General features: G+C 37.3%; 1 protein-coding gene across 1 annotated transcript in view; it reads right to left on the minus strand.

Annotated features, from left to right (window-relative positions):
• The window catches only part of anapc1 (anaphase promoting complex subunit 1), a 74,061-nt gene that overhangs the window by 39,237 nt on the left and 14,505 nt on the right, over positions 1-20,319 (minus strand). Inside the window, exons 16-25 of the mRNA XM_073873531.1 lie at positions 18,565-18,625; positions 12,501-12,688; positions 12,314-12,388; positions 10,492-10,757; positions 9,010-9,101; positions 8,588-8,736; positions 4,478-4,556; positions 3,074-3,110; positions 2,903-2,976; positions 1,601-1,779 (exon numbers count right to left, since the gene is read on the minus strand). Coding sequence (XP_073729632.1) covers positions 1,601-1,779; positions 2,903-2,976; positions 3,074-3,110; positions 4,478-4,556; positions 8,588-8,736; positions 9,010-9,101; positions 10,492-10,757; positions 12,314-12,388; positions 12,501-12,688; positions 18,565-18,625 — 1,200 coding nt within the window. The remainder of the gene's footprint in view (positions 1-1,600; positions 1,780-2,902; positions 2,977-3,073; positions 3,111-4,477; positions 4,557-8,587; positions 8,737-9,009; positions 9,102-10,491; positions 10,758-12,313; positions 12,389-12,500; positions 12,689-18,564; positions 18,626-20,319) is intronic.

Consider the following 20,319-nt stretch of genomic DNA (forward strand, 5'->3'; position numbering starts at 1 on the left):
AACATTTTACAGTTAAAAAAATCAAAGACAGTGTTCTTAAAATGACAAAGAAAAGTGTTTTTATTAACATTAATGCCATTAATGTTTATTTTTTAATCAGTGTATACCAATAGTCAACTAAATGAATATAACATGGCAAAGATGAATGCACATTTATATATTGATTCAATAGATTTATTGCATTATGAAAAAAAATTGGCATTTGCAGAAAAAATAATCAGTTTTTATAATAAATCTTTGAAAATCAAATTTTAATGTTATTATAACCTAAAGATGCTTTGTAAAGGTTTTTAACAGAAAATAGTGTTTTTCAACTTGTCATTTTCTTGGTATAGAAAACAAATTTTTACCCAAATTAGTCTAAATGGATTTATTGCGTTTTGGAACCAAACTTTTTGAATATCGTTGTGTAAGGACATTTTATATATTTAGTTTTTGTTTTCACTGAAGTTTAGCCACATTTTATGTGATTGTTCTGCATTTTAAACACAAAATTTGCATACTATGCACAGTATACTAAATATAAAGATTTCCAAACGGCATTTTGTGCCCTTTGCTCTATTCGCCAAGTAATTTAATAAACGACCACATTATAAGACTCAATAGCGCAACTCCTTTAAAGGAATATTCCATTTTCTTAAAAGAAAAATCCAGATAATTTACTCACCACCATGTCATCCAAAATGTTGATGTCTTTCTTTGTTCAGTCGAGAAGAAATTATGTTTTTTGAGGAAAACATTGCAGGATTTTTCTCATTTTAATGGAGTTTAATAGACACCAACACTTAACACTTTACTCAACACGTAACAGTTTTTTTCAACGGAGTTTCAAAGGACTATAAACAATCCCAAACGAGGCATAAGGGTCTTATCTAGTAAAACGATTGTCATTTTTGACAAGAAAAATAACAAATATACACTTTTAAAGCACAACTTCTTGTCTAGATCTGGTCGTGATGAGCCAGGTGACCTCACGCAATACGTCATGACGTCAAGAGGTCACAGAAGACGAACGCGAAACTCCGCCCCAGTGTTTACAAATGTGTTGAGAAAGAGGACCGTTCCGACGTTGTTGTATGTCAACTGATACTAATTAATGTCTTTGTGTCAGTTTATTGTTTACAATGGTCCGCAAATGTGCGTTTTACATATGTAACACATGACCTCCCTACGTCACTACGCATTTACGTTAGGTCGCGCTGGACCGGACCTAGACGAAAAGTTGTGGTTTAAAAGAGCATATTTTTTATTTTTCTTGTCAAAAATGACAATCGTTTCGCTAGATAAGACCCTTATGCCTCATTGGGATCGTTTATAGTCCTTTGAAACACTGTTGAAAAAAACTGTTACGTGTTGAGTTAAGTGTTAATTGTTGGTGTCTATTAAAGTCCATTAAAATGAGAAAAATCCTGCAATGTTTTCCTCAAAAAAAACATAATTTCTTCTCGACTGAACAAAGAAAGACATCAACATTTTGGATGACATGGTGGTGAGTAAATTATCTGGATTTCTCTTTTTGAGAAAATGGAATATTCCTTTAAGAGTTTACACAACAAGAGTTCTGATCTTCAATATTTTACAGGGGTCATTATTTCCTTACCGATTTACGATTGGCTAGGGTAACTTTGTGAGCTTGCTTGGTCAGGTCTTGTCGTCCAATCAGAGCGCAGATCTCCTCAGACCAGTCAGAGCAGGGGTGTTCTCTGCACTGGTAGATGGCATCTCTGATCGGCAGAGCCACACCGAACGGAACGGACTCGAGATCCTTCAATGTAAATCCTGAGTGTAAATCCAAAAACTTGTCAAATAGCATTCACTCACATAACCCTTTTAACAGGCTTGACAAAACAATGTTTTTATTTAAACAGGATGTTCTTGACTAGACACAATCTGGGCTAGCCTTAGAAGAAATGTAAGTAATTTCGTAAGACCAAGTAAGATCTTTATCGTGATCAAGTTTAAGGCCTAAAATATGTAAATGCAACTGCTTCAAGCTATGCAAACTCAATTCAATGCATTGTTTTCTTAAAAGGATGGTTCAGCCAAAAATGAAAAATATCCCATGATTTACTCACCCTCAAGCCATCCTCAATGTAAATGATGATTTTTTTTTTAAATGAACACAATCGGAGTTATATAGAAAATGTCATCGCTGCTCAAGGCTTAAAAATGGTAGTAAATGGTGCTTCTGATTTGAAGCCCTTTAAGTTTCTCCATCCTTTACAGAAGTAATCTACAAGGCTACAGTGGGTTAATAAAGGCCTTCTGAGGGCAACTGATGCGATTTTGTAAGAAAAATATAAAAAAAATAAAAATAAATTTTTGACGTCTCCAGAGTGCGTATGTGAAGTTGTATGTCCCACTTTGTAGGTGTGATTAAAAATGTGCTGTTTTGGGTGTCCTTTAAAATGCAAATGAGCTGATCTCTGCACTAAAGGCAGTGCTGTGGTTGAATAGTGCAGATTAAGAGGCTGTATTATCCCTTTCTGACATCACAAGGGGGCGACATTTCAATTACCTATTTTTTCCACATGCTTGCAGAAAATGGTTTACCAAATCTTAGTTACTGGTTTAATCTTTCTCACATCTTTGAGGTTGATAGAAGCACTGGGGACCCACTTATAGCAATTAAACATGGTCAAAAGGTCAGATTTTCATATGTCATGTCCCTTTTCATGGGGTTATTTCATTTTTTGTTGAACCATCCCTTTAAATGTGTTAGAAGACATTGTGTAGTGCATAGCAGAAAATGAGCACAACCTTAAATGACAAGTTCGGTCCTTTAAGTACTGACTATCTGTTATCGGCTCAACAGGACCATGCGCTTCCATATGCATACTTGCGCTAAGCATGTTTTTGACTTTAAAGGTGAAAGTATCAATGTTTCATGAGAGATTCTGACCTGAAGAGGTTAACCAAACCACCAGTTTCTCAGCCAAACAGCCAGATGATGGACCAAGCTTCACGCTGTTCTGCCTGTGGAGAAATCACATGAAGGAAAAACTAAATAAGAAGAGACTTTTTAACATTAACAAACATAAGCCACATGAAAAGACTTTTGATGTCCTGATACCTGCTCAGAAAAGACTCGCTGAAGTTTTTCTTTTGCCCTGCAAAACAACAGGCCAAAAACATTTTTAAGCACTGTCAAGGCTTATTATCAAGATTTTTTGAATGAATACTCTACAGTTTTAAACACAATATTTTTAGGTTTATGTTGAATTAATGTGTTAAAATGTGTAATATAGTAACATAAAAAAGCATCAGAATTAACACAATACTGTGTTCTACCTTGCACAATGTGTGATTTCAACATAAGAATTTATAATTGTAAATTTTATCTCATTTTCTGCTGAAATTCTCATTACCGCAATGTGTCCGGCTGTGTTTGAACATGCGTTATGTTGTAATTTAATCAAATTAACACAAAAATATTAAGAAAAAAAATAAATGGATGTTTTGCAAGACTACTTTAGATGACAGAAAAAATATTTACTGAATATTCATGTATAATAATAATGAAGAAAAATTAGGAAAATGATGTGTCCATGCCTGATGTTCTCATCCTCCGCAACACTTTTTGAGAACAGTTTAAGCACACATACAGAATTTTAATAAAGTTTGATTTTGAGTGACCAAGCACATTGACCAGTTACTTCAAGATGGCTGTAAGATCATTTTTTTACAGTTAATTTGAAATATTGTCTTGTCAGAATGCTTACACGACATTTTGATTTTCATTACCGCAACGGATTATTATTAAATGTTAATTTAATTAATAGAAGCATAATACTTTGATTTTAAATGCATGTGCAGAATCTCCAAATTATGTTCTTTCAGGTTTGTCATGTCATTTTGAAAATATGTCAGTGTTGATGTTTTCTGACTGTTGCGGTAATGAGATTTTTAGGAGTAATTTTTTAAATTATGTTACAAAAAGTGTTAAATGATAAGTAAAAGTTTTTAAATTAGTGTTCCCATTTACTCCAGACTTTGTTTTTCAATGTCTGGTGGGAAAAAAATAAATGTAAGCAATTTTTACATTTTCATGCTTGACATTTTTAAAACCAAGTTTTCGTGAGAATCACCCAATCGCATACAAAATAAAAGTTTGTTTTTGCATAATATATGTCTGTGCACTGTGTGCAATTATTTTGTATATATAAATACAAACACATGCATGTATATATATATTTATATAGATTTTGATGTATTTTATAATATATATAAACACAAACTATTTTTATGCGATTAAATGGAATTAATCATTTGACAGCCCTAATTAAAATAATTATTAGCAGTTGGAATAGATAAAAAAAATCCATTATTATTAGCAAAGCATTAAATGGGGAGTTATTTATCAAGGTTTTACGTAGTGTATAGTGTAGTGTTTATACTGTACAGTGTTAAAGCTGAGAGTTATAAAACCCCCTCATCAATCACACACACGCGCAGCATCCCCTTTCAGCAAACCCACCTGCTGATAGCTTGGAGAGGTACTTAGACACGTTGGTTGAGATTGCATCTTCATCTCCAACCACATACAGGGCGTAGCTCTGAGAGACAGACAGACAGGCAGAGAAAGAAAAAGAAATATGATGAGTATTAGCAGTGGGGCAGCACCTGTGTGGCTTTGGTTTGCTGCTGTCATATGAGGGGGAATGAACATGTTTTTTATCTTGACGTCATCAACCACATACATGACTGCATGCAACATAACCGCAGCACATGGGTAATATGGTTTTTGGCGCACAGCGCATTACACAGGAAGATCATTTTAGTAAAAATCGCCACCTGGGATGCTGGGTTAACGTGGGTGATTACCCTGTCATTTATGTGGTTGATAAGGTGTTTTGTGTGGTTTTTAATATTTTGCTACATGGTTGCTAGGGTCCTCTGGATGAATGCTAAGGTGTTCTGGATCTTCTAGGTCCCTGGAAATGGTTTGGATCCCTTCGACGTTCCTACAGGCTCCTCGAGAAAACATTTAGAAAGCAAACAGTACTTCTTATAAGATGCAGATTTGAGGTATCATGAATTTTAAGCACAAACCAGATGTTAAATTGTTCACTTAAGTAAAATCAACAATAATAGTTATGTTTGCCATAGCAAACATCATGTGTTGAAAGAAACAGGAGCAAGAGAGAGGCAGAAACTATAAAGTAAGCATGGAGTTAGCTCAAAGGTTATGGATTTGATTTCCAGCATAAAAAAGTATACACCGAATGCACTGTAAATCATTTTGAATAAAAGCATCTGCCAGATGTGAAAGAAATAGAGAGATTGAGAGATTGACAGAGAGCTTGTGTCCGTGTAAACGGTTAAATGGATGCTCTAATGTTCTGGGCTATAATCTAAAGGATGGGAGCAGTGGGGTAAACACGGCCCATAATTGCGTAACGGGTCGTCAGCAGCCTTACTGGGTTTGTTGTGCGTCACTTTGCCCGGTCTGATGGAAGTAAAAAGCCAACACACACACACATCATGCCACCCGTGACCCCTCCCAACACCCTTTTGAGTGATTCAGCCCAACATTTCCATGGATTAATTGAGGTGGGACATCTTTCTCGTGCACACACACAGGAAGTAGAGTCCGCCCTGGGAGAACTGCGTGATCATAAAATGTCATTATGATTAGCTTGCAGCATTTTGCCATCTAACTACTTGACATTTCCACAGAACATGTGTGCGAGTTAAGGGCACGCAACCCAGTTTCTCTGCTCACTGTCAGCGCCCCCTGTTGGACAGCAGTGAAACCCATAAGGAGGATTCAGCACTGGGGCTTATAATCACATTAAAACATTTTGGAAGGATATTTACATGAGTCAATCTTATTTTTTGTGTATGTGAAATTATGTTTTTTCCACTTATATAAAAAAGAAATCCTGAAAATGTACTCACTCCCATGTCATCCAGAATGTTGATTCTTGATGTCTTTCTTTGTTCAGTTGAGAATAACTTTTTGTTTTTTGAGTAAAGCATTCCAGAATTTTCTCAATTTAATAGACTTTATTGGACCTCAAAAGGTTTACTGGATTTTAAAACTGCAATTTTAAAGCAGCTTCAAAAGGGTTCTAAACAATCCCAAAGGTGGCATAAGGGTCTTATCTAGCAAAACGATTTCATTTCGGAAAAAAAATTAACTTCTCGTCTTGCACTAGCCGTGTGATGCGCAAACGGCCCTTGCGTAATCTTGTGTAATCAAGTCGAAAGGTACTACCGCCCCAGTTTTACAAGTGTTAAGAAGAGGACCTTTCCGACTTTTCTGTATGTGGAATGATACTAATTAATGTCTTTGTGTCAGTTTGTGGTTTAAAATGGTTCGCAAATGTGCACTTCACATACAGTGGCAAGAAAAAGTATGTGAACCTTTTGGAATTTCATGGTTTTCTAGATAAATTTGTCATAAAATGTGATCTGATCTTCATCTTTATTCAAGGGTATTGACAAACATAATGTGTCTAAAAATAACAACACAATAAAAATTCTTATCGTTCATGTCGTATTGAACACACTCATTTGACATGAAAAAGTAAGTGAACCCTTAGAATGAATAACTGGTTGACCCCCCTTGGCAGCCGTAACCTTAACCAGACGCTTCCTGTAGCTGTAGTTGAGGAGGAATTTTAGCCCATTCTTCCTGAAGAACTGCTTTAGCTCAATTATTTGGATGTCTCATGTGTATGGCCCTCTTCACGTCAATCCATTCCATCTCTATTGGGTTGAGGTCTGGGCTCTGACTTCGCCACTCCAAAAGGCATATTTAGTTTTTCTGAAGCCATTCTGTTGTGGACTTTCTCTGGTGTTTTGGTTCGTTGTCCTGTTGCATCACCCACCTTCTACACAGTTTCAGGTGACATACAAACATTCTCACATTTTCCTTAAGAATTGTCTGATATACTTGGGAATAATTCATCTTACCCTCAATGATTGCAAGCTGGCCAGGCCCTTACGTAGCAAAGCAGGCCCAAGTCATGATGTTTCCTCCACCATACTTTATAGTTGGGATGATGTTTTTATGATGATATACCGCAACCTTTCTATGCCAGATGTGTGTGTTTTTTCCAAGAAAAAAATATCTTAGTTTCATCAGTTCACAAAACATTTTGCCAATACTGCTGTGGAGTGTCAATGTGCTCTTCTGCGAACATCAGGCAGGCAGCAATGTTCTTTTTAGTAAGCAGTTGCTTCCTTCGTGGTGTCCTGCCGTGGATGCCCTGCTTGTTCATAGTTTTACGTATTGCAGAATCATGAACAGAGATCATAGCAAGTTTAAATGATGCCTTTAAATCTTTGGCTGTCATTCGGGGTTGTTTCTTTACCTCATTGATGAGTCTTCGTTGTGCTCTTGGTGTTATTTTAACTGGGCGCACACTTTTAGATTAGCGACAGTCCCAAAGCATCTGCAGACAGCAACTGTAGACTGGTGAATTTTCTTTTGTCTTTGAAATAAATTTGTAACGCTTTCCAGCTTTATGTAAAGCAAAAAATTCTTGACTGTAACTCCTCTGAAAGCTCTTTTTGGTGAGACATGGCTCACATAAATGTGTTGTTCTTGTGCAGAGCGAACTCCAAATGTGTGGGGGGTTTTAATCAGTTAAAGTAGCTGTCCAAACATATTAATGAGACTCCAATTAGCCTTTTTGAGGTTCATTGGTTATTTTCAATAAAGACATGAAAGTTCAGAAGTTTTTGTGTTATTATTTTTAGACACATTATGTTTGTCAAAACCCTTGACTTAGATGAGGATCAGGTAACATTTCATGACAAATGTATGTAGAAAACTATGCAATTCCAAAAGGTTTACATACTTTTCTTGCCACTGTATGTGACGCATGACCTTTCGACGTGCTTACGCAAATACTTAAGGTCACGTCACACGGCTTGCGCAAGACGAGAAGTTGTGGTTTAAAAGTGCTTATTTTTCTTGTCAAAAATGACTATCGTTTCGCTAGATAAGAATTATACCTCGTTTGGGGTCCTTTACAGTCCTTTGAAGCTGCGCTGAAACGGCAATTTTAAAACGCAAACTGTTGGGGTCCAATAAAGTCTATTAAATTGAGAAAAATGTATTATTGATCACAGTCCATTAAACTGGAATTTTTTCCTTAAAAAACATAATTTCTTCTTGACTAAACAAATAAAGACATAAACAACTTAGATGACATGGGGGTGAGTAAATTATTGGAATTTTATTTTTATGAAAATGGAGTATTCCTTTAAGTTAAGTCCTTTACATACTAAAGTGGATTAAATGGATGCCAACATACAAACAGTTATACGGATTAGGGCTGCACAATATTGAGAGGAAATGTGAAAACTTGAGATACAGTACTACATAAAGGTTGCCAAATTTATTTTAGTGATATTAAAATATATTTTAAAACTGCAAATTATTAAACATACATTTTTACATGATTTTTGCGACAATAAATAATTGCATGTCTCTCCGCTATCTGGATCGACCTAAAACTTTACAAGACTATATATAACTTTTTGAATTATAGATGCATATTGCTAGGTTTTCCTGTATATCTTGCAGCCCTATTTAAGAACATAGCCAAATATTTGTCATTTTGGCCCTTACCAGCACTAGCAGTTTGGTCCTCTCACAGATACCAGGCAAATAGGGAAAGGGTAGCACATTTTGCCCTCTGAGACAGCGACTGAGCCACCCGAAAACACATGGAGCTTCGCCATTTAAGAACACTGGCCAAGCCATTAACTCCATCTGGTCTGCACACAAACAGGAAACATCACGTCAAACAATGACAGCAGAGCCTTGCGGTGAGGCGGCCGCATCAAAAACTATTTTAAACATCTCCGAATAATGCACAGGTGTCTGCTGCCTTCTACTACTACCCACAAATACAACCCAGCCCAGCCTCTCAATCAAACCCCCCAAAAAACCACAAGCACATCTGTTCCAACTCCTTTTAACAAGTCAGCTTTGGGTGGCAAATGGAAAAAATGCCTTTGGGTGCTAATGAGCATTGATCGGGCTCGTACCTTGATCAATCACGCAGGCCTCCTTGAAGGTTTTGATGAATGAGGGGTAATCGCGCCAGTACAGATCAATGTATTCGTCCAGCTGTAGGTCCCTAATGAAATGAGAGTAAAAAATGGTTAGAGGCTAAAAGCGTCGTCAGATGGTCAATATACACTAATACTGGTGTAAGATCCAGACCAAAGCGTGACTCATTCACAATGAATCCCAATAGAGATCTGATAAACAAGTCTTTATAAGTCGTCTGGTTGCTAAAGACAGACAAAGTCTCATTACAATTGTAAAGTCCCCCTGTAGTGAAAATCAAGTTTTTATTGTGTTTATATGTCTATATGTAGTTTTTATTATGCTTTAAGATGAACCATGTATAAATTCATCATTAAACACAGATGCTGAGTATTTTCTTTATAGAACTCGGGGTTCCCACACCTTAGTTAACGTCAAATTCAAGGACCTTTCAAGGACTTTCCAGGTCCAATATCCTCAAATTCAAGGACTAAATGTGGGGACACATTTCAAGTGAGAGCAAGGGTACATCGTGTTACCTTTAAAGATACATTGGTACAGTTCCCTTTCGAGGGAACTCGTGCTGCGTCACTGCTGTGACACTTTGGGTTAGGTAAGTGCGTAAGTGTGTATGTATATTTTCAAAAACTTCCCAGGGCCTTGATTTTCCCCCCCAGATTCAAAAACTTAAGGATTTCAAGGATGTGTGGGAACCCTGAAAACTGCAGTTTTTCAAAGACGGTCTTAAACAAATGAAATCGCCTCCATTTCTTACGTCACAAACAAGCAATGAATCACGTCAAAACAGTTTAAAGGATGGATCAGTAGTTTAACAGTCTTGCAGATCTCTGCTCGCAAAATATGCGGGCCTTGCATGATTTTATAATCCCCGCATTGTCGTAGCAAAAAGTCATATATATCTTAGCAGAAAGTTGAAAAATGTTGCATTTACTTCACACATGCGGAGCCATGTCCCCTGTTGTCATGGGAATGTTAGGAAGTGACGTAATTACCCGACGTAAACATCGATGAAAAGCTGAAAAAGCTGCAAACAGTTTTTGCAAGTTCACGCATTTTTTTGCAGATTCCCGCAATTTTGGCAAGTTCCCGCAATTTCATTGCATAAAAATCCTGCATATTCCATTGCATTTTTTAAGAAAACATGCTGCAAGATCAAGGTTATATGGCCATATCGGTAAAACAGCACCAGAGATTAAACCCTCGCTGCAGATTTAGCCATATAAACACTTGACATTTCAATAAACAACAAAATACGCATTACAGCAATCCAGCCTAAATAAATCTGCAAAAAAACAACAACAATGTAAAGTGGGTGACAACACTCAGTATAACTGAGCTGTGGCGCCTTATACAATTGATACAAGTTCAAAATCAAACATAAAAAAATATTTACTTTTTTGTCCCCTTTCTACTCTCTTTTGTACTCTTTCAACTGATAAATAAAAGTGGAAAAATACTTGGCCAGCTGCTGCAGAAGGACGACCAGAGCTCTCGCCCCACTTCGCTGGAGCTCGTCCAGTTTCAGGTCTTCATAAAGCAAGTGCAGCACATAGAAAAGAACTGGGATGTGTGGAAAGAGCAGTGCAGAAGACTCCAGACCCAGAGGAGACTCAGACTTCTCCACACCAGCAGGGGGCGACACCGCCTCCATGCCCTGAACAGCCACTACAGGTCGCATGGAAACCTGCCAGTGGTAGTCAGAGCAACGGAGGTATGCCCAGTCCTATTGGTCAGAACAGATGTAGTCATATTTGAGACTTTATACTTAACTTCCTATAGTTTCAAACAAATGTATGTACAGTTTATTGGATTACAATTTTTTCATGAGGACAATGAAATTTGCTATGTCATCCATTCTAATCCATATGCATGCTACATATTTAATATGTTTCCTGTGCTTCTGTTTTATTATCTGCGTTAAAGCAAATGCAACCTTGGTTAAAAGCAGGACTGGCATTTTCTTTACATGATGGTAAAGCTGTTGTATTAGATAAGGTATTTGTAATATATGCATTAGCCAACATGAAAATTTTTAAGTGGACTACTCCATTAACTAATGTTAACAGTTACAACCTTATTGTAAAGTGTTACCAACATGATGTAATACTTTCAACTTAAATCGTATTATTTTTTATATTATATTAAAGATAGTAAGTGACTTATTGTAAGTGAGCCTAACCGAACTAAACAACGGGTTGTTAATGAAGTTTTTAAACGTTTATCAGGTCTCTCTTCTAAAAAAATGCCTAGAATGGGAAAAAAGTCTTCTGTTTGCGCAGTACAGAAAATGATAGACAGGGTTTCCACTTTAAGTCAAATTTCCTGACTTTTCCATAACTAAAAAGTTGAATTTCCATGACCTATGTCAAGGATGCATGAGCCTGGATAATGTAGTGAACACCTTCAGTTTATAAAAATTTAGCTTAAATGCGTGAAATAAATCAGTGCTAATAAACAGCTTTTTAAATTGTAGTCAGAGAAGGCTTGGACCCAGCCATTGTATTCCTTACGTCACAGCAGAATCAATTTTTAAAAATGGAAACTAAAAGTTAAAGCAACAAACTAAAATCCCTGATTTTCTATGAAAAATATTCCCTGACTTTTAATGTCTGGAAAATAACTTTAAAAATTTAATAATATTCCAGAAATTCCATGACCTGTGGGAACCCTGGATAGAGGCATGAGGCGTTTGTTGACTATAGTTGCCAGATCTTGCACAAAAAATACAGCAAACAAGAAAAATCCAATAATAAACCGAAATCAATCCAAATGTTATATCTCAAAAATCAAAATATTGGTACTGGCAGCTTCTCACTTTAATAACACCAAAACTTGATCGCTTTATGATACAAAAGCCATAAACGGTTAAGTGCCACAATGGAATGCAAGTACAAAAAAGACGAGGACCTGGCAACACTGTAAGACAAATGCGTACAACGCCAACACGGTGGTTTATTGCAAAACATAACGCTGTAATATTATTTTGGTCAAAGCTCTGAATGATAACCACGCGAGATGGCAAACGTTGCTATGGTTACCTCGGTGTCAATCATCGCCATTTCGGGAGTAAGTCTTGTTCACAAATGAAACAATCATTTAGGGGATTCACTCCCGCATTTAATGCGGTTGTCACTGAAAGGTTGCAATGTGTACCACTTCAACCCTAAAATCCAAAAATATTCAACCCTAAAAACTGGATGACAGGAAAGCCTACAGTAGATCATGCAGGATCTTTGAACCCGACCTTTGGCCTTTAACATGTGTAAGGACGACTCTTACCTCATCAGAACCTGTTTCTGCAGGACGAGCTTTTTTAGGGGCAATTACTGGCGAGAGAGGCACTTCAAAATGAAGCTGTGGGAAAAAAAACTTTTTAGCACCCATTTTAGCAGTAATGTCCCAGTTTCTATCAGCCACTTAAGTAATAAACAACAGACAGAAACACTCAGCATAAGGAAATGCTCACATTGCGCGTCCATGTCAGTCGCTCTGTGTTGTAACCCATCATTGTCATTAGACACGTCACAAACAGGTTCCACTCCAGGTGCATGCTGGGACCTCCAGGGGCGTTGTAACTGTTGTACCACTTGACCAGAACTTTCATGGCAGTGTCCTTGGGAAGAATAAACCTGATGGCTTGCAAGCATCGCTTGACTGTAGAGATGAAGGAAGAACAAAGATGTTCTGTAAGCAGTTGGTTAGCTGCAGGTTGACAATTTACTGCATTTCACCTGCGTTTCCCGGACATGGCTTAAGTCTAGTCCAAGACTAAAATGCATGTTTTGAATAGGAAAAACATTGAAACGCTTTGGTTATTTTTTGCGCGATGCTAATGGTCTAATCAGCTTTAATGGATTATGCTAAGCTATGCTAAAAGTGGTAACACCAGACCCAGAAATCAGCTGAATGGTTTCCAAAATGCTAAAAATCAAATGTTTAACTCTAGGGGAGCTGGAAAATGTGTCCCTTTAATGCAGTGCTTCTCAATTATTTTCTGTCACGCCCCCCCCTAGGAAGAAGTAAACATTTTGCGCCCCCCCCCAACTCTCTGCCGCGACTGTAAATAGTATAATTTGTCTATAAAATTACACATCTGCAAAACATTGTATCCTTATTAACATTAAAGAAAACACAAAAAAGAAATATCAATCAACTTACAACAAAGAATAACTTTATTAACATTGTTTTTTAGTCTGTAACAGTAAAGACTTAAAATGCATCAATTTGCCTGAAATAAAAAAATCAATCCTTATTTACAGTATATTTTTAGACCATTTGATACTGAAAAATTAAATTAAATATAATCAATAAATAGTAATAAAAAACCCAAGCGGCTTATCAGCGTGTTTGGGGTGTAATGTCTTTAAGTGACGGTGGAAAAAAATCACTTCCTGAAAAAGTATTTTCCCCGGGGTCTCGCGGGCCCCCCTGGTTCCCGCCCCACTATTTGAGAAGCACTGCTTTAATGTAACTAAGGCCTATTATTGACATAATCTAAACCCTGTCCGGGAATAAGGTCTATACAACAGAATTATTCATTTGAAAATTTTCTAAAGGAAGTCCCTCCCAAAAAGTATTTTCTCTGATGAAAATTGCTTTTTGGCGCATCACCCCCTGTGTCTACAGACGGATCAAGTGAATTATTTAATTATACATGGACTTTTTTGAAGCCTTCACTGTCCCACTCTGAATGAATGAATGATTTTCATAATATTATATTTCCTTAAGTGAAAATGATAGAAAATGTCAAAACATCATTTTTAGGCCATATCGCACACCCCCACTTGTACATCAAAGCGTTAGCGTGTTGATAAAATGAGGGGGTGATGATAATTGAGATGCTCCACACGGAGGTGATCCTATAGAATGGTATGCACGGAGGGGGCCGCCACTTCAAAAGACACAGCCAGAGTTGGAACTCAAATCTGTGCGAGGGGGCGGCAACAAAAAACAGAGAAAAGGACCACTACACACAGATGACTGTTTGCCAAAGTGTGTGACACGAGCTGATGCAGAGAGGAAGAGATGTGAAAGAGAACATATGAGGGTGGAGAGACACATCAGGTTTTGATTCAACTGGAATTTTACAGCATGAGAAAAAGGAAAGTCAAGTTTAGTACTTTGTTTATGGTGGGTTTTGATATACTACAGGAAAGCACAGACATTTATTACCACTTATGAATCCTGCACAATAACATCAGAGAAGTGTTTAAAAGAGCACCTATTTCATTGCTCAAAAACAACGTTATTTTGTGTATTTGGTATAATACATTGTGTTTGCATGGTTTATGGTTAAAAAACATTTTCCACATTTTTATAGCTCCAGATTTCACTCTCTTCCTGAAACGCACAGATTTGAAAAGCGCTGTGTCCCTGATTGGCCAGCTAATCTGTACATTGTGATTGGCCTGAATACCTCTAGCATCAGCAGGAAATGTTTGAAAGATTCGGTCACAATGCAATGCTAACTTGATTTAAAGGAACAGTATGTAAGAAATTGATATCAATTAATTATAAAATGGCCCTGATATGTCACTAGACAATAAGAAATAATTTTCATTTCAAATACTTATATCGCTGACAACAGTGGTCCGGCCAGGATATTGTCAAAATAACAAAATGCAGCCCTCAACTGATGTTTATGTTGTGTATTGGCCACCAGTGTGTGATTGCAGTACCAGTTTTGGCCACAATCCTTCATACTGTTCCTTTAAATTACAGGCTGGGAGTCCATGCAGGAGGAATTATAATAATGTCGGTCTTTACTACGGGCTAGTCCACACAGACACAGGTTTTTTATAACCATGACTTTTTTCGCAGTTCGGCCGTTCCTCCACACGAAAACGCAGTATCAGGGCACTGAAACCGAACATTTTGGAAAACCCCTGCCAGGGTGAGGATTTTAAGAAACGCTGGTTGCAGTGTTGTTGTGTAGACAGTAAAACCGAGGTTTTTGCCTTGCAACGTCAGATGCTGTTTCTCAATATGCATTCTTCAGCAAACTTACGTCCTTGTGTTCTTGCTCTACGTCATCATTAACCGTCAAAGTTCAATTCCAATTCTCAGGAACGCAAGTGAAGAGGAAGCAAGAAAATACCTCACGTCAGACCAGAACCGGTAATAACTTTTTGTTAGGCTTCTGATTGGCCTAGGTGGCTTTACGATTTGGGCTATATTGCCACCTGCTGGTGTGGCATGACAGCGCTTGATAGCGTCTTTTTGCTTTTTCACGTTCTCCCTGATACCATTTTTTAAACACTAGTTAGTGTGTAATGTTGCTATAATAGCATAAATAATACCTGTAAAATGATAAAGCTCAAAGTTCACTGTCAGGCGATACATTTTCTTCAATAGAATTCCTCTTTAAAAGCCTACAACGAATGGCCGGTTTGGACTACAGCCCTCTATTTTCTGCTTTAATGACGTCAGTAAAACAGATCGTTGACTAAACTCCGCCCACAGGAATACGTCAGTCACCAGCTTTGGCTCAAACGGCTCTGCTAAGCTAAGCTGCTATCGAATCACAGCACACTTAACAAACTACACAATCAGAACTCGATACGTATTTCTGAAGGAGGAACTTCACATAAGAAGGAAGACATCAGCCTGTTTTGAGGACAGTGAAAACAGCGCTATACAGATAAGTAAATTGTGTGAAAAATATCGCGGTTTTTTACACGTGAAACATGAACACGTTATATTGCCCACTATAAACACAATAAAAGCTTCAAAATCACAGACAGAACGGGAGCTTTAACATGTACTAATACACACTTACACACCAAAGGAAATGTAAAAACGTAAATCGGACAATAGGTGCTCTTTAAACCAAACATGAGTCGAAATCAAAATTGACCTGGTTTACTTTACAAAATCTTTAAAAAATTTGTCAAAATAGCTGTCTCCCTCTAGCTATCACTGGGGCAGTACCCTTTAAGGTCCTAATATGTACCATTACGTACAGATATTTATACATTTGGTACCAAAATGTACCTCCGAGGTACTAATATGAACTCTTTTGGTCTAAAGCTGTACTTTTTGTTTAAAAAGGTTACCGCCCCAGTTACAGCTAGTGTACATATTTTGACAATTTTTTGATAAATCGTTTTAATATGTAAACACTACTGAAATAGTGGTGCTCTTCCAAAATCCAGTCAGATAAAGGAGGCACCCAAACAATCTCTAGGGAATTATATCACAAAATTATAGTGGGATTGTTTGCAGTAAGCAATTTTACAAACATGCTAACAAGTAAGGATGCACTGATATCAGCAAATACAAGCTATTTTACACTATCCGACAATTGTTTTAAAAAAAACAGCAGATGTTGAGGGCAGATTATACGCATCAGAACTCATACAGTGTGATTATTTTAAATAATTACACAGTTACAGTTTGTACTCTCTGCACTTCTAGGATTCCATGACACAAAAATTTGAAACAAGGAGTAAAAAGCAAAACCGATACAGTTAGTATGATATCAATCTATATAAAATCCTTAATGGATTAAAAGTGAAAAAACGTATAAATAATGGAACATAGTCAGGATGTAAATCAGGATGTGAAACGTCTTTTCTTGTTGGAAATCAGCAGCAAACATACCATCACGCTCTCGATGACGCCTGCGGCTTCATTAGCAAACAAACAGTAAAAGGTCAGGACAGAGCCGAAGAAAATGCCACTTTATTAGCAGCAGAAGGACCACTTACTTCAAACGACAGCCTTTATTAACGGGAGACTGGCATTAATTGAGAATAATTGTAAAGAAATCTGGATAGGAAGATATCAAGTGCCATTAGCCTACGACAAAGGACCAGCTAAGAAATTAAATTAACTCGCCATGGGGAAATATCATCCCCTAGTTACGAATGTCACTAATACAATTTAAGTGCCTCTTGTCCGTGCAAAAAAGTGAAGCTAGGGCATTCTGGACGGCCCTTGTTAGCCACTATGATTTTCCAGATAAGGCTCGGATCACTCCCTCAAAGATCAAGTTGTTTTTAGGGTAAAGGATGTATTCAAATCCCTTATCCTTAATACATGCAATATTAATAATGTAATTTATCACATGATCAGTAATTACATAAAAAAAACTCAGACTACGGTTACATTAGTGCGTTTTTATTTTAAAACATGTTACTTGCGCTCTGGTTACGCTCTGGTAACTTAGTAATACACTAAGAAGAACCGAAGGACGAAAGATGAAGGGTAAAAAAAGTTTTTAAACACCTGATTTGATTTCTCCTCGTGACTTCTCCTCCTTCGCTTTTCTCCAGCAAATTAAACATAAGCTTGACTTTTTAAAAGTATGTTCCTCCTCCCATTAATGTTGCTTCTAAAAGGATAACTTCAACAAATGCATATGCAATAAGGTCGCAAAAATAACATTTTCAGAGCTAAATATCTACTGTGTGTCTTTAGTAAGTTCAGTTGTTATTTAACGCCAAAATGATGGTTTGCGCAAGCTGTTAGTATCTGGCCCTTAAAGGGGTCATATGATGACATTTTTTAATTTGTAAAATACGTCATTGGCATTCCCAGGGTCCGTATGTGAAGTTTTATCTCAAAACACCCTACAGATAATTAATTAGCATGTCAAAATTGCCATTTTGTAGGCCTGAGCAAAAATGTGCTGTTTTTTGGGTGTGTCTTTTAAAATGCAAATGAGCTGATAAAATGCAAACACTGATCACAATGATGGTGGTTTGCTGAAATGAACATGCTTCATTAGTCAGTGATTTTTACTTTCATTAATTAATTAATATTACTAATTATTTGTCTTTAAAACACAACTTTGGTTTAGTTTCGATGAAGGGGTACTTGAGCCTTACTGATAGGGCTGTGGGGGTACTTAGGGCCAAAAAGGTTGGGAAGCACTGAACTATACCAACAAAATATTAATTATTCTGACACAAAATACCAGTTAAGAAATTCAATGACACATAAGCTGTTTTGTTTGTTATTTTCCTGACAATGTCAGTGATATTATTCATTAAATTAATATAATTCTTCACTCTTTCAGACCCCCATTTATTACATTGTATGCAAAGAGGTAGTGATTGTTATTATTATGAAGGTTGGTTAGGTCAGTAGGGTTTCAGTAATTGTGTCAAAAACAGTAGTATAACAGTAAATAAAAATCGGTTCATCATATAGGTCATCGAGCACATAAGCATCCAAATATTTGGTATAGGTTAAAAAAAATCACTAGTATTAGGGTCATCCAATTGTGATCCGATCACCCCGAAATGCATCTTAATGTGTAAACAGTTTCAGTAGGTTAAATGTGAATCACTTTTGGTTTACTTCAACCAAACCATAATCAATCATTGCGAAGTTTCACATGATTTATGCTAAAAAGATTTTATAAAATAAATGTGTCCATTTTCATAGCTCAAACTGTTTTGTGGCACTTTTAAAGTAGCACAGCTCATAAACAAACTGTGACTCAGCTATGTACTGTGTCATCACCCCATTGGGCAGCATATATATATGTGTGTGTTTGTATATACATGAGAGTTTTCTCTTACCCAGTTCTGAAGTGGCCACCTCAGGAATGGTGATTCTTAACATAGACCCGGTGCTTAATTCCTGAACAATAGAAAAATGAGAGGCATTAGCAACACCAACACAGACAATAGCACATAAAAACTCAAACCAACAAGAGCCATGTTGCAGTAGACTCTTCTTGTATTGTTGTCTTCCTGTTCCTGTAGTAGTACAATTGGTACAGGATTAAGTTAGCGACACACATACCACAAAATAAGTCGATTGGATAAAAGCATCAACCAAATGCATGCATGTCAATACAAAAGAAGAAATTTGGATAAATTAAGACCTTTATAGTCGTTTGTTATTTAAAAGCATATCATCCGACATTAGTTTGTCGAGGAGAAATTGCTTTGACAGGCCTGCGAGTGGATTTCTTTTGGCAGGAACACAACGTTCAGTCGGGAATGACAAGACTGGCCCTGCGGACACGGGCTCGACTGCAGGGGATCAGACCTTATTGAGTCTTGTCAAAACAGTGACGGGCTCCTGGTGCTTATGTCTGAAGTACCACACAGACGTGGCGGTCGTGTCCTGCCGCTGTGACAGCACTCAATTACAGACCGGCCACTGTATGACACAAGCAATTACCAGCTACTGCCTTTAGCAACAGCGGAGAGAACAAGCATGGACGCAGTATTCATCACCCTGTTTGGCTGCAACTTTATTACTGGGTAAAGCAATTCTGTGTATGTCTTATCTGGTGGCATTAATTTCTGTTACATATTTACCACATTCACATTAAACAGTGGAAAGAAGTATCAATATATTCATTCAAAAATTAAATAACAAGCATGCAAGCTAAAAAGTACCCAATTTTTTTTAAAATATACAATTACATATTTCAGCTTCTATTCAAAGTCTGCCATTTTTAATGATAAAATCTGCAGGGTTCCCACACCTTAGTTAGCTTCAAATTTAAGGACCTTTTCAATACCCTCAAATGCACAGACTAAATGTGGGGACACATTTCAAGTGAGAGCAAGGTTACATTGTGTTACCTTGATACATTGTTACAGTTCCCTTTTGAGGGAACTCACTCTGCGTCACTGCGGTGACACTAAGTGCGTCTGAATGTGTATATCAAATTCAACCAATGGTGAGGCTTAACAACTAAGACAGGAAGACACGGGAGCCAGGAAGTTTATCGCTATCTGAAATATTGCCAAAGACGGCATTACAGGGACACAGGAAGTATGGAAAGGGAGACGCAGCGTCTCATTCCCTTCTCAGGGAACAACATAAGCATTTTAAGCGAACAGTTTAGCATGTGTGCTTAAAAAGTCTAGAATTTTTATGATATTATCTTACACTACACAGGGAATAATATGGATTTTTTTCCAGAAAGCTTCTTGCATAAAATAGATTCAAGCACTTTCAATGACCTGTATCTATGTATATATATTTTTTTAAAACTTCCCAGGGCCTTGAATTTTTCCCCAGACTCACAAACTTTCAAGGATTTCAAGGATCCATGGGAACCCTGAAACGGCCTAGTACATAAAATAAGTTATTAAAATCTGGGGGGAAAGCAGGATTCTCTGCTTTGAAAGGGTGGGGGCGTGTCCGCTGTTTACACTGATACCACACCCACTCGTTGAAAACCTGCTGTCCATTATAACTTTCAAATACAGCGACAACCGGGTGTGCCTCATACCGGTACATCTTGAAAAGTGAAGTCTCTGGCTCTTTGATCGACCCCTGGTGGCTGGCTGCAGTCATAAACTCCGCCCTCT

This window comes from Misgurnus anguillicaudatus, chromosome 11 (assembly GCF_027580225.2).
Source record: "Misgurnus anguillicaudatus chromosome 11, ASM2758022v2, whole genome shotgun sequence".
NCBI lineage: Eukaryota > Metazoa > Chordata > Actinopteri > Cypriniformes > Cobitidae > Misgurnus > Misgurnus anguillicaudatus.